Source organism: Solanum pennellii, chromosome 3, assembly GCF_001406875.1.
Source record: "Solanum pennellii chromosome 3, SPENNV200".
Lineage (NCBI taxonomy): Eukaryota > Viridiplantae > Streptophyta > Magnoliopsida > Solanales > Solanaceae > Solanum > Solanum pennellii.
Genome location: NC_028639.1, coordinates 63,229,659 through 63,242,870, shown reverse-complemented (window position 1 = coordinate 63,242,870; position 13,212 = coordinate 63,229,659). Strand labels below are relative to the sequence as shown.

General features: G+C 35.7%; 2 protein-coding genes across 2 annotated transcripts in view; both read left to right on the top strand.

Moving 5' to 3' along the window:
• The window catches only part of LOC107014524 (protein EXPORTIN 1A), a 15,633-nt gene extending 12,271 nt beyond the window's left edge, over nucleotides 1-3,362 (top strand). The window contains exons 26-32 of the mRNA XM_015214455.2: nucleotides 154-220; nucleotides 731-841; nucleotides 999-1,106; nucleotides 1,194-1,331; nucleotides 1,405-1,536; nucleotides 1,626-1,730; nucleotides 2,781-3,362. Of these exons, the coding sequence (XP_015069941.1) occupies nucleotides 154-220; nucleotides 731-841; nucleotides 999-1,106; nucleotides 1,194-1,331; nucleotides 1,405-1,536; nucleotides 1,626-1,730; nucleotides 2,781-2,903 (784 nt within the window). The 3' untranslated portion in view covers nucleotides 2,904-3,362. The remainder of the gene's footprint in view (nucleotides 1-153; nucleotides 221-730; nucleotides 842-998; nucleotides 1,107-1,193; nucleotides 1,332-1,404; nucleotides 1,537-1,625; nucleotides 1,731-2,780) is intronic.
• Nucleotides 3,363-5,625: 2,263 nt separating this feature from the next.
• LOC107012581 (ADP-ribosylation factor 1-like 2) lies at nucleotides 5,626-13,212 on the top strand. Its single transcript, XM_015212457.2, has 7 exons — nucleotides 5,626-5,868; nucleotides 7,169-7,259; nucleotides 8,151-8,266; nucleotides 8,915-8,974; nucleotides 9,056-9,121; nucleotides 12,233-12,429; nucleotides 12,509-13,212. Exons 1-6 carry the CDS (start codon nucleotides 5,812-5,814, stop codon nucleotides 12,419-12,421), a joined length of 579 nt encoding a protein of 192 aa, XP_015067943.1. The 5' UTR covers nucleotides 5,626-5,811; the 3' UTR covers nucleotides 12,422-12,429; nucleotides 12,509-13,212.

Sequence of the window (13,212 nt, the reverse complement as noted above, 5' to 3'; positions counted from 1 at the left end):
CACCCCCCCACACACCCACCCCACCACCACTCAGCATGACTGAGATCATATATTGTCTGGCTGTCTGCTCCAAAGATTAAGAATTCAAGGAATTTCTGTTATTTGCCAGTTTTGTCCATTTTCTCATGGTACACCCACCATTTTTCTTGTTAGGTACAAGGGGGCAATGATTGAGGATGTCCCTCGAATATTTGAAGCTGCTTTCCAGTGTACTCTGGAGGTTTGTTCCCCCTCTTTTTCTGAGTTCACTTCTATTCTTCTGGTTAGTTAATTTTGTAATAGCTTTACGTGTAGCCTCCTCTTGTTATACTAAGTCATCCCAACAGTACACCAGCTATGCCTGACTAAAAAAAAGGTTTCCTGCATAAGCTACTTGTTTGATAAAGGGCATTCCTATTGCTGCATTGCTCCATCTTCTCATGAAGCTTATAGATGTGTTTGTTTAGGTATTAATTTGGTGATACTATTCTCCTTCCTCATTTATTTGGTTGAGAGTTGTTTATTCCGGTTCTTTATACATGCATTTGTATCTGTTTTTAGAGTCTTTACCTGCGTTTATCTCTAGCAGTTTTAATAGGCAATACAGTTGTTTGTATGTCCTATCCAGGATGACATAACAACAGAGTGTAATATGCTTTAGAGATAATTTGGTTACTTCAATAAACATTTGGCAAGTTAATCACCGAGATCTCACATGGTCTGTTTGATGAATTCATTTTATGTACGACAGATGATCACAAAAAACTTTGAAGATTATCCGGAGCATCGACTCAAGTTCTTTTCATTACTTCGTGCAATTGCTACACATTGTTTTGCTGCTTTGATAAGGCTGTCGAGTGAGGTATGTATGTTTTCCTGCTCTTTGTGTAATGTATGGACCAGCAATTCTAGTTTATGAAGCTTCCAGTCCTTCGGAGAGATCTGTCTGAATGTCATCTTTATTTAGAATGTCTGGATGAACTTATGATAGGTCTGATTTTCTCCTGATTTTTGATCAGCAATTAAAACTTGTCATGGATTCTATAATATGGGCTTTTCGGCACACTGAGAGGAACATTGCTGAAACCGGGCTTAATCTTTTGCTGGCAATGCTGAAAAATTTTCAGGTGCTTCTTTATTTTGTTAGCCATCAGATTGATTGTTTATGTTGAACATATGTGGTGGAGGTCTAACAGTTTCTCCTCTCATGGCAGAATTCTGAGTTTGCTAACCAGTTTTATAGGACTTACTATTTGACGATCGAGCAAGAAATTTTTGCTGTTCTGACAGATACTTTTCATAAGCCTGGGTTTAAATTGCATGTATTGGTGCTACAGCACTTATTTTGCATGGTATGTGTCAACCTAACAGATTGGTTTTCCTAATTGTACTAGTATTTTTTGTAACATAGTGCTATGATTTCAGGTAGTTATGTTGTCTGAGCCTCTATGGGATGCTTCGACGGTGCCTTGTTCATATCCAAATAATGTTGAGTTTGTTCGCGAATACACCATTAAGCTTCTTAGTACATCCTTCCCCAACATGACCGCTGCTGAAGTATGAGCATAAGTTTTGCATGATATTTTTTATGTCAATTTGTATATATTTTTGGTTTATATGTTAGTGATGGTTTGCTGTTTCTTCAGGTGACTCAATTTGTCAGTGGGCTATTTGATTCAACAAATGACCTTCCAACATTCAAGAATCACATAAGGGACTTCCTTGTGCAATCAAAAGAGTTCTCTGCTCAGGTTAGTGTTTCAAGTAGACCATTTGTTCCAAGATTGTTTGTTTGGGTTGGGCGTGTGTGAAGGTCTTCTATTCCTCTACCCCCTTCCCCTGTAATGGTGAGCATTGTCCTGAAAAAAGAGAAGAACTTGTAAGTTGTAGGACCCTTCTTCTTAATCCAATTCATTACATGTTTTTTCTCAAATTCCCCAAAATGTAAAAATCAATGTGACCTGTGACCTTCACATGTTTCCCTAACAAATAAAAAGTTCAAGTTTGAAATTTTGTTTAATCTGTATGCCGGTCTCTGAGGGGTATTTTAAATGGAACACAGGGACGATAAAGAACTTTGTCGTGATTCTAATGAATTAAATTGTGTCTAGCTTTAGGTTGTCAATGTTTGCAACCGTAGTCATATTGTGAGTTCCACTTCAATTTACGTGCTACTTTTTCTACCCTATGTCGATAAATTCATGTACTTAATTGATGAATTTTGTCATAAGAACTCCGAATTATTCGCATCTGTGCTGGGATATACCATGGCTTATTTACAGATGATAGGTCATATTTTGAGTTCCTATAACAACATGCTAAGCTCAGATCTGAGCCCGTGAGATGACTTGGGAAAAAGTTTTTGTAAAAAAAGGGTAAAAGAAGTTGTGGAAAAAAGAAAATTTGCTGGAATAGTTCTGGTTATTTTTAAAGCTCTCTGTGGAATTTTTGAGTGGAAGAACTTCTCTAACAAGTACCCTGAATCCACTTGATTCTAAAAACAGTTTTTGGCAATAACTCTCTTTTGTTTTTTCTTTATATGCAGGCTCAGTTTTTTTTCTTCCTTGGGTGAAAAAGCTGAGCAATTGTCATTAGTTTTATCATCCCCTTTCCTTTCAGAAGTTTAGATATAGAGATGAATTGCTTCCTCATGAGTTCTGGGCTTTTGAGTCTAATATTATCTTGTTCTTATTAGTGTGATGTACCGATGTTATTAACTAGCTTATTCATTTTTTCTGGTATTTAGCTTCTTTTTTTTTTTTTACCACTCAACTCACTTGGATTATTCACTTATCCTGCAGGACAATAAGGACCTTTATGCCGAGGAAGCAGCTGCTCAGAGAGAGAGGGAACGTCAGCGGATGCGTTCTATTCCTGGTCTAATTGCACCCAATGAGATCCAAGATGAAATGGTGGATTCATGAGATCCACAATGTTCACATATACCCGTTTGTACCCTGAAGGTGATGTGGGTGCTTGGAGTGTTTAATCACAAACTTTAGAGGCCAGCATATCCTCTTTTTTTTTTTTTCCAAGTTCCGTTGTGTTGCAAAAATTCTCACATTAGTACTGAGTGATCTCTCGGTCTTGTGGCAGTGATTCAAAGGGAAGTGTTGGCTGGGTCTAGGTAGTTAGATCCTAATCTAGGAATACAACATGTGTATGGTCCATTCATGGTTTCATTTTCGATACTGTAGTTGGCTAGAGGAATTGATGGATTTATTTAGTTGACCTCGATATCTGCCATCGAGAGTAGGTTTATTAATGTATACAGGCATTGGCCGGTTGTGCAGTAATCATTTTTGGTTTTTGGTGGAAACGGCAGTGTGTTTTTACACAATATGCAGAAGTATGAATTTTCACTAGTTGCCTTATTACTGGTTTATGTGGTTTTCGTTGGAAATGTTATCGTTGATTGCCAACTTTGAGTTCTCATCAAACTCTGTTTCATTATGGCAACAGTTAAAACAGTTGAAGAGAGCATGGATCATTTTATTGTATTTGCGTAGTTCTTGCTGTAACTCCTCACTAGGACTGGCAAACGATTGAAAATGAGCTAAATAAAAATGGTTGAAATACACTATTCATATTTTAAATGGATGAAAATGAGTTGGTGGATAATATGAGTTCATATTTTTACCCATGTTATTATAAGGGATCATATTAAAAGCTTTAAAATGCAAAATGTCTTACCTCGTTCAGTGCCTAATAAATTAATCTTTTGAAATTTGTTTTTCCTTAAAAAAAATTTAAATTTATAAAAAAAATTTAAATTTATGTTTACTACTTCGCCCCTCTCTAGCCCCTTCCAAAAAAAATAATCGATTTTTTTTAGTATCCCATAATCCCTAACCCGATTATCTATGCCTTTACAAAAATATTACTTTTATAAATGAGTTTTTTTTTAATCTATTTAACTATCATCGGTAATATAAATCTGACTCATATTTTATTCATTTTAAATTCAAACTCATTTGAGATGGATAATTTGAATAATATAAATTATTCATTTTGTCATTCCTCTCTAAATGAAAGCATAAAATATTTATTAGATTTATTATGTTTTGATGACTTTTTAAAGTGTCTGTAGTTGACATGTTCTCTTATTCTTCCCCTTTTTGGTCGTTTGGGAAGGATGGAGACTCTTTCAAATTTATTGAATGCCTAATACATTTGGAGGGAAGAAAGAAAGGTAGGACTAAGGTCAAAAGTGTATTCGAAATGTAACCAATATGGTATGTTTCGATAATGTCACATAGATTAGTAGTGATAGATATGAGAAAAGTGAAACTGAGATGATTTGAAGAGATATGTGATTTAAAAATATGTATAAAAGAGTATTGGTAGTATTTTTATAAAAGAGTATTGGTAAGAGGCGATTCAATAGGATATTACGTAACTTTAGCTTATCGAAGACAAATTAGTGTAATGTAGATGATTTAGTTTAATTCACTTTTCTGTGGGTTCAAAGTGGTAGCCGGAAAGCGTTGTTTTTGATAAAGTATTAACCTTGATAGAATATATGCCTTCACTTATCAGTCAATGGACCAGGTCCCTTGACAGACTAACAAGTATGAACAGAAAGTAAATGCAGTTTAAACAACACAGCGATTTTACGTGGAAATCTCCTTGCTTAAGGGAGTAAAATCACGATCTGTCTCACAGGATTTTCAATCGTTTTCACTAATCTTCACAAGCAAAAGTGAAACCCGATTACAACAAATGTGAGAAGAAGTTTTTAATCTCACGTTCAAGCAATAATCTCTATTGCTTGACAAGCCTAAGTAGAAGTAAATCTACCCACTAAGCTATCCCACCTAGACAACTTAGAATTTCAATATCACCCACTGATTCCTTTATAGATTCAGGAATAGTTTACAATGTAAGACCAAGAGAATATATTCTTAAACAACTACACTAGATGCTCCAAAGATTTTTGCTGTTGTTTGAATAATTCTACCGTTTGTTTGCTGATAGCCTTTGCAAGTGTTCTTGAAAATTCTTTGTCAAGTTGCAAAAACTGCCTATGATGTTTAGGAAAGTGACTTTTATATGGACAAGTCATTTTCCTTAAACTCTTTGCCATTGGTTGGAGAGGTCTGACTTTCTGACGTCGTTGGGAAGAGTGCACCTACTTTCTGTACATTCTCCAGCTGGCAGTCAACCGGCTCGTCACAATTGGGAGTCTGGTACCTATACAAGGTCCCTGAGTTTGTTTCATCTTCAAAACTCAAGTAAGAAACCTGGTACCTTTACAAGGTCCCTGAGTTTGTCAAATCATCAAAACTGCAAATAACAAACCTAACCACATGTATCATGTATTTGCTTTCCAGTTAAGTCAATTGTTTACTATTTTATAAAGTTGATTGTATGAAATGTTCGATTGTCTTTTTATATATTTATTAGAAATAATAACTTAAAAGTAAATATATATATATATAAATCTATTTGATAAAAATATTATTACACTTAAACTATTTGACATAAGATGTTTACAAAAATTAATAAAATTCATATCATTACACGTGAAGTCTCTCGATTGCTAATTCTATCTATTTCTTCTAGAAACAAAGAAAGGAAAAAAAAAAAGAGAAAGGGACAGAGAAAAGTCAAATTATGAATACAATTACGTTGAAAATAAAAATAAAAATACAGCAAATATAATATAGAGCCAGAGAAGTCGCCAGCAAAAACAAGGCTAGCTTCTGTTGAAGCACAAGTTGTACTTGTGTTTCATCTCAAATCGATCATCAAAATACAGTAATTAGGTGAAATAGCTTCTCTGTTTGAAGCTTTACTCTCCAGTTTTCTTCTGATTTGCGGAGAGGCAAAATGGGACAAGCCTTTCGCAAGCTGTTCGATACTTTCTTCGGCAATTCTGAGATGAGGGTATTATAACAATCCCCCTCTTTTTTCTTCTTATTTTTTCATTATATGATATGATCTATTGTGGAATTTGGGTTAAATTTTTTTTTAATTTAATGTTTGTAGTTAGTTAGAAAGATGGGTTTTCGTGTGCTTGCTAATTTTGCTTCCTTTCGATTAGATGAAACGAAGTATTAAGCTGAATTGTGTGCTCAGGTGTTTTAATAGAATTAGATTGGCTCTGGAGCATATGATCCATTTTTCGTGTTAGTAATTGCTAGTTAGAAAGATTGATTGACATGTTAATTCTTCCATTGACAGACCAATGTTAGAAATATTTGGATGAAACATGGTTTTAGTGATTTATTTAGTTGAAGATGGTTTAATTGAGATAGAGGACTGCTCATGGGTAGTTCAGCTAAAATATGTGACTTGTGCGAGATGGCTAAAACCACCGATCCATGTATGTAGGTGGTGATTGATAATATGCTTTAAAGAGTGACATTACTGCAAAAGCACAGAGTTTGTTAGTCTAGTTAGTGACTTGCATGATGGTGTAGGAAATGTGGGATTTTGAGAACTCTTAGTTTGCTTCAATGGTCAAATTACTTAGATTTGGAGTGGGAGGAGTCGTATTGGAGTGGAACAGTTACAGGGGATTCATTTAGCTGCCACGGACTAGTTAGAATTGAGGTGTAGTTGAAAAAATTTTGATGCAAGATGTAGCTACCAAATAGAATTACTAACTCGTAATGCTCCGTGTTTCCACTTTACCCTTCAAGAAAGAGCTTAAGTAGACAGGGTAACAAATTTATATTCAAGGGAGGCTGAAAAGGTCCTCCATAAATTTATAGGTACCTTAACCATGTCACTAATGATGTATCATAGTCAGCGTCATCCCCAGATATGAAATATCATCAAGTAAATTTTTCTTCCTTAAGTTAGTAATATGACGTCCAGTGTGTATGGGATGAGAGTTTCTTTAGGGAAAAACCAATTTGCTTCCCTGAGTGACTATTGTCCCTCTCTTTTAACTAAAAACTGCTTCAAAGTGGTGTGGTTTTTGTAGAGTAAATTCATTTCTGCACTAGAAGTGATAATTAATCTAGGCATGTAATTTTTACTATCACTCTTCGAGGAGTTGCATTTTTGCTACCTATGTTCACCAACTTGAATCTCATCTTGTTTCCTGCAGGAGTTCTATTTATAGATTTTAGATTTTTCTGCTTGAATGTGTAAATTTTTTTTAGGATTTTGTTATCTTGTGTCATATTGATGTCTACTGTTATTTGCTCGTCTCTGGCTTTAATTTCAACTGGAACAGGTTGTAATGCTTGGCCTTGATGCGGCTGGAAAAACAACTATATTATACAAACTGCACATAGGAGAAGTTCTATCAACAGTTCCTACCATCGGTATGCTGTCTTAGCTTCTGTTCACTGTTGTGTGGCACTTTGATTGTGAAGTTTGTATTTGTAAAACTTCAATGGATCTGCTCTTGATGAAAAAAAGGAAGATAAAATTCAATAGATCTGCTTGGTAATATCAGTGTCAGCTTGGGCATGTTGCTTTCTTTTTTGTTTCTCGTTGCTTGACAGAGTTATCGGTACATGCGCAAGTGAGAGCTAGCAGGTATCCGGTGGATTAGCCAAAGTGCGAAAGGTGCCAGACACTACTGCTATGAAAATAAAATAATATAAAATAAAAATGGGGAAAGAACTTGTAGGAGACCACAGTTTATTCTTTTTATTGGTCATCATTAGTTCATTACAAATTAACCAAAGTGGCTAGTACTTGCTACGTCATGAACATTATTGAGAAATTGAACTTTAACAAAATAGTTAATAGAACTGTAGTGGATGCTGCTTCTCCTACCTATCTTACTTGCAAACTGCCTACCGGTGATCAGTGCAACACTTTATTACATGGCATACTTCCGACCTCTTTTTTGGGGTGGGGGAGGGGGGGGGGAGGGTGAGTCACATACATCCTACATCTCTTCTTCCGTATGGTAATCCTTTTCATTTTCTTAAATACTTCATTTATCACATCTTGAACCACAGATTTTATCTTATGTGGCTTACCATAGGTTACGGTTTTCTAATTCTGTCATTGCTTATTATCTAAACATAATATTTGCTGAAGGTTAGTTTGAAATCTCGAGTCTTGATGTAAAAATTTCTCCATGCTTGTAATGCCATAGAAGTTCTCGGAGAATAATACCTAAAGCACCTATCACTATCTGAATACTGTCTGTGTGTGTTTGAAACCATTATAATAGATGATTGTGTATGCACGTCTTGCAGGATTCAACGTGGAAAAAGTACAGTACAAAAATGTAATTTTTACTGTGTGGGATGTTGGTGGACAAGAGAAATTAAGGCCACTGTGGAGGCATTACTTCAATAACACAGATGGATTGGTAACTGCACCCATTAGATAGTACTTGTTTTTAATTTTTTTTTTTTTGATGAGGTTGTTTCATTGATAGAATCAAGAAGATTCAAATAATACAGAAGATAATATGTACAAAAGTGAGTTTGTTAGCTTCATTACAGGGGGTCCTATACTAAAGATAGGGAGCTTGAAGCCGAAAAAAGTGTCAGGGGAGTCTCCAGGGACTAGCCTTAAAGGAGTGGCTTGGATGGTATTTCATTGGAACATCGTTTCTTCCTTTCTGTCCAAACACAACAAAAGATAACAGGCTGAAATCAGTTTCCAGATATCTTGATGGACCTACCATATCTCCAAGAACTCCATCACATAGGATATGCATGACCCAACTTAGTCCAAAAACTGAAAATGAACATGTTCCAAACATCTACAACAACTGTACAGTGTAATAGGAAGTGCCAGTGGGTTTCTATGCTTTGTTGACACGTATAACATCCAAATGTTTGAATGTGGTGTACAAAATAAGCATATAATATTAAATGTATAGGCCCATTTCCTCATGATTGACAAAACTTGCCATTTCCGTTGTTTATGTATTTTAATTTCTTGTTTGGGATGCACTGTCTCTCTAAACTGGGTACCATATTGCTTCAACTAAGTGTTTTATCTTATACAGATTTATGTCGTCGACTCTTTGGATCGAGAGAGGATTGGAAAGGCAAAACTAGAATTTCAGGTTTTTTTCCGAACATTGATTTTATGGCTTGGGCTTCTTTGATAGTGACATAACCTAATGACCTTTATCATGTGTTTTCAGGCCATCATCAGAGATCCATTTATGCTTAATGCAATCATCCTGGTTTTTGCTAACAAACAAGACATGGTAAGTTTCTTTCGTTCCAGTATGTTTCCTAGTCCACATTATGGAATTAAATGCTTATTTTCTATTTTGCTCTTTTTACTAGGTCTTTAGACATAAAAAATTGTAAGTCTAAAGCTATTAAATGAACCCAAGAAAATAGAGGTTCAAAGATACTGTGTATCTAAGTTGCTCGGACTCTTCATTTTTGGTGTCGCACCCGTGTGGACACAACATGGGTGTGGCATCCATGTCCGATTTGGTCAACCAATTTTGGGTACTTTGACCAAAATCGATGGGGAAAGTCTAGATAGTTTTAAAGATTTCTGTAATCAATACAAAAAGCTAAGGTGAAATTGAAGAAAATAGAATATTTTTTATATACAAATTTCAATGTCGCTCCTTTTCCTTTAATCTTTTCCAAAAACTTTTTAGGTTTTATAACTCTATTTTTAGATATTTTAATTATTTTTAGGCAAATCCCCGCACCCGTATCCGTACATGGATCCATATCCCTGAATCTGAAAAATTAGATCAGGAATGATTTAACCTCTAGATCCGCACCCGTATCAGACACCAGCACCCGAGTCTGAGCTACTTAGCTGTGTATTTATTTAGCAATTTATCAGATCCATTGTCCTGGACTTTGAGATGTTCCCTGTGTAGCATGTCAACTGAAATTTCCTCTGCATGAGTATGATTTACTTGAGGCCTCAACTCCTTGATTGGTGAAACCTACCTATTTGTCACCTATCTAAGCAAACTTAACACATGTACTAGTGAAACCAAACTGGTGTTTGTTTCAGTATTCTCCAATAATCAATGTAGGTTAATATGGTGTCCGATGAACAAATGCACACAATCGCCCTTATTTCTTTCTTGCTTTCCAGTGTCCACCAAAGAAACAGCTCATTCTTTTTTCCTTTTCTTCCTGTCTCTTCAACAATACCATCAGTAAGTAGATCTCCATTATCATTGAATTACTTGGCTCCGTCGACATGATTTCTAATGCTGGCTGCTGATTCTTGTGGCCAGGTGAGCATCTTGATAAGTGTTATTAAAAGCAAGACATAATTTTTGTCACCTAAAAGCAAGGGGATGTCATGAACATCTAAATGGTGAAGAAGTACAAAGCAATCGAATGAGGATTGCTCATTTCTTTGGACCTTTATAAGTAAAATAAAAGGGAAACTTTGAGTCATATCTAAGCTTCAACCTTCTTTTCCCTTCCTGTTTCTAGTGTGTGATGACTCTTCTTCGACTTCGGTTTCTCCAAAGCTTCTTTAGCTCTCTTTTTCCTTCTTTTTCTCTCTGCTACTGTTTCTCATTTTTTAATTCATTTTTCTTTTCAACTATATATCTCTTCCTACAACTGTTTTGTTCTATTTCTTGCCTGTTTACTCATTCATTTCTTTATCATCCACTTCCTCACCTATGGGGTGATTGTTAGGAAAATTAAAAAGAGAGATTTAACAAAAGGAACCACATAAATATATTTTCTTAATTTTTTAAGAAGAAAGTAGAGCTGTTGTTGATAAAGCAATAAAACTATGACGTATGTCAAATGATGCAAAATAATTATTTTCGTTGCTGAATGGTTGAAAACCAAAATATATTCTGCAATTGGAACTTTTTTTGTGTGTGGATTTGTTGATATTACTACCTTCGTCCCATTTTATATGTCACCTTTTGGATTTCAAGAGTCAAACAAGTTTATTTTTTACCGTAAATTTTTCATAGATCTTTTAAACATTTTGAATTATCAATTATTGTGACTCATAGTACATTTTACGTAGTTTACAGCTATATAAATTTCATTTCAAAAAAATTGAAGATTTCATGATCAAATTTCCGATCAAACTTAAACTGTTTGACTCTCAAAACATTAGCTGCATTATGTATGCTATAAATACTATATTTATGTATTAGGTAACTTTTTGTATTTATTAAATTGTGTGCTTTATAGAAACTTGTGCTTTGCCTCTCACTGCTTCCTTAAAGACAAGTCACGGGAACTTTATCGGTTTGTTTGCGCTTTTTACTTTTAGAAACACTTTTCTAGATATACATTTTAAGTATCCCCCTTAATAACTGATCACTTTTAACTCACTTTCTGGGGGGTATGAATCACATTTAAGCACCTCAATACGAGCGCAAAAGTGGAATTCTTCATCCCTCAATAAGCCAAAAATGGCTTGAGGCTGAAGCCTTGGAGCGTACTGCTTGGTTAGCTAACTTCTTAGTATTCTTGTGCAAATCCTAAACTAGTAAAAAACAAATGATATCTTTAAAATGTGCAATGCTTTTAACATTGATTAAAACTTTGGGCACAACAAACATGCATTCAATTATGTAGTAGCCACCTGTTGTGAACCAAGGTTTGTCCTCTGGTGATTTTGGGATTTTAAGCTTAACAGTGTAACACGAACTGTCTATTCCTGTCTTAACTGTGATCTGAAAAATTACATACCATCTGAAATGCAAGGCTTGCTCTAATGGTAGAGACCTTCACTCCAGACCAATTGGTTGGGAGTCCATATTATGTACAGGGGAAAACAGTGGGCAACTACTGCAGATTCCCAAGGCTTGGTGGGTTGGGGTGAGGATTTACAGTTGATTTTAGTAAAAACCTGTACCATTCTGTAATAGAAATCGATCACTTTATCCTTGTGATGTTTTGAATCGTAAAGTCAGTTTTAGTTCCCTCTTGCACCATCACCTGCTTGATGGTTTCAAATATGCTGGTGGTTTGTTTTTCTAATACCCTATGCCTTGCACAGCTTCATCAACAAAAAATGTTTTGCACAGTAAACATTTGGATGAAAAGTTGTACATCGGTAGGAGAATTAAAGATGAATGTGATGGTTCCACCTAATCCTCTCATTTGGTTAGGAAATGAAGGTGGAAAGTGTCCTAATCCTTCAATAGCAGTTCTTTCAGACCCTTCAACATTGTATGGGTAGTGGGGATGAGTCAGATCTCCTTTATGTTCCTCCTAATCATACCAAACAACGTACAAATTAATGTTTCATGTATCACCTAGTAGCAAGACATTAAAATTTTCATCTATCAACATAACATTTCCTCCCTTTTAGTATTGGGCAGAACTTTTATCTTGAATATTTTTTTGTCCAGAAAGGAGCAATGACACCAATGGAAGTGTGTGAAGGCCTTGGTCTCTATGAGCTTAAAAACCGAAAATGGCATATACAAGGTACATGTGCTCTTAGAGGGGATGGCCTATACGAGGGATTGGACTGGTTAGCCAGCACTTTGAAAGAACACAAGGCCGCGGGATTCTCTTCAATAGGCCCGTCCTTCTGAGTGATCAGGTTTAGACCTAACCTCAAAATCTTACACAGTTGTAGCTACTATCCATAAGCTGCTTATTTAACCAAATACCTGTTGCAGGCTTACTAACGAACTTGAACTTCTTTTCGAGGAGCATCACTGAACATCTGGCTATTTATAAATTGGAGGATCATGATCTCGCAATGACAGTGTTTATCCTTCTCTTCTTAGATCTGTGTTTTTAGTGCTTATGGAGCAGATGAGGCAGTTGTTTCCTTGATCTAGTGTGATTCTTGGTCTTTGATTCTGTTGTATATTTGAAACCTGGGCCTTGCAGATTATGTTAACCAGACACTATGAACGCTTCTGTTGATACCAACTGCAGTATACTTCCATGTGAATATGGTGACTAATCATCTAGTCTACAGATGTCCAATACAAGATTTTTTGGCTCCATCTTTCATTGTCATTTGAATTCGAAATTATGTATGAGTGGTGATACAAAATAAACTACCTTTCGGGGTGGCCCAGCGGTTTAAGTTTGGGACTTCCATGTTAGAGGTCTCAAGTTGGGTTCGTCTTCTATGTGGAGCTCGTCGCACCAGGCTTGCCTAGTGCGGGTTACCTCTTCCATGTGGTTTGCGAGCTATTGCATAGGAGCGGGATTTTACCCTGTGCGCACCCTAAAGAGTTGCGACCGCGGGTTTCCCTTGTCGTCGAAAAAAATAATATAAACTTACCTTTTGCTACAATATTTGCTGTCATAATTTAGATTGACTATTTTTCACCAATAGAGAAATATGTAAATAAACAAATTCTTTCTA

Coding starts and splice junctions, on each gene's coding strand:
- LOC107012581 (XM_015212457.2), top strand. CDS start 5,812: ATGGGACAAGCCTTTCGCAAGCTGTTCGATACTTTCTTCGGCAATTCT. Junction 8,267..8,914: donor TCAATAACACAGATGGATTG/GTAACTGCACCC, acceptor TATCTTATACAG/ATTTATGTCGTCGACTCTTT. Junction 9,122..12,232: donor TTGCTAACAAACAAGACATG/GTAAGTTTCTTT, acceptor TTTTTTGTCCAG/AAAGGAGCAATGACACCAAT.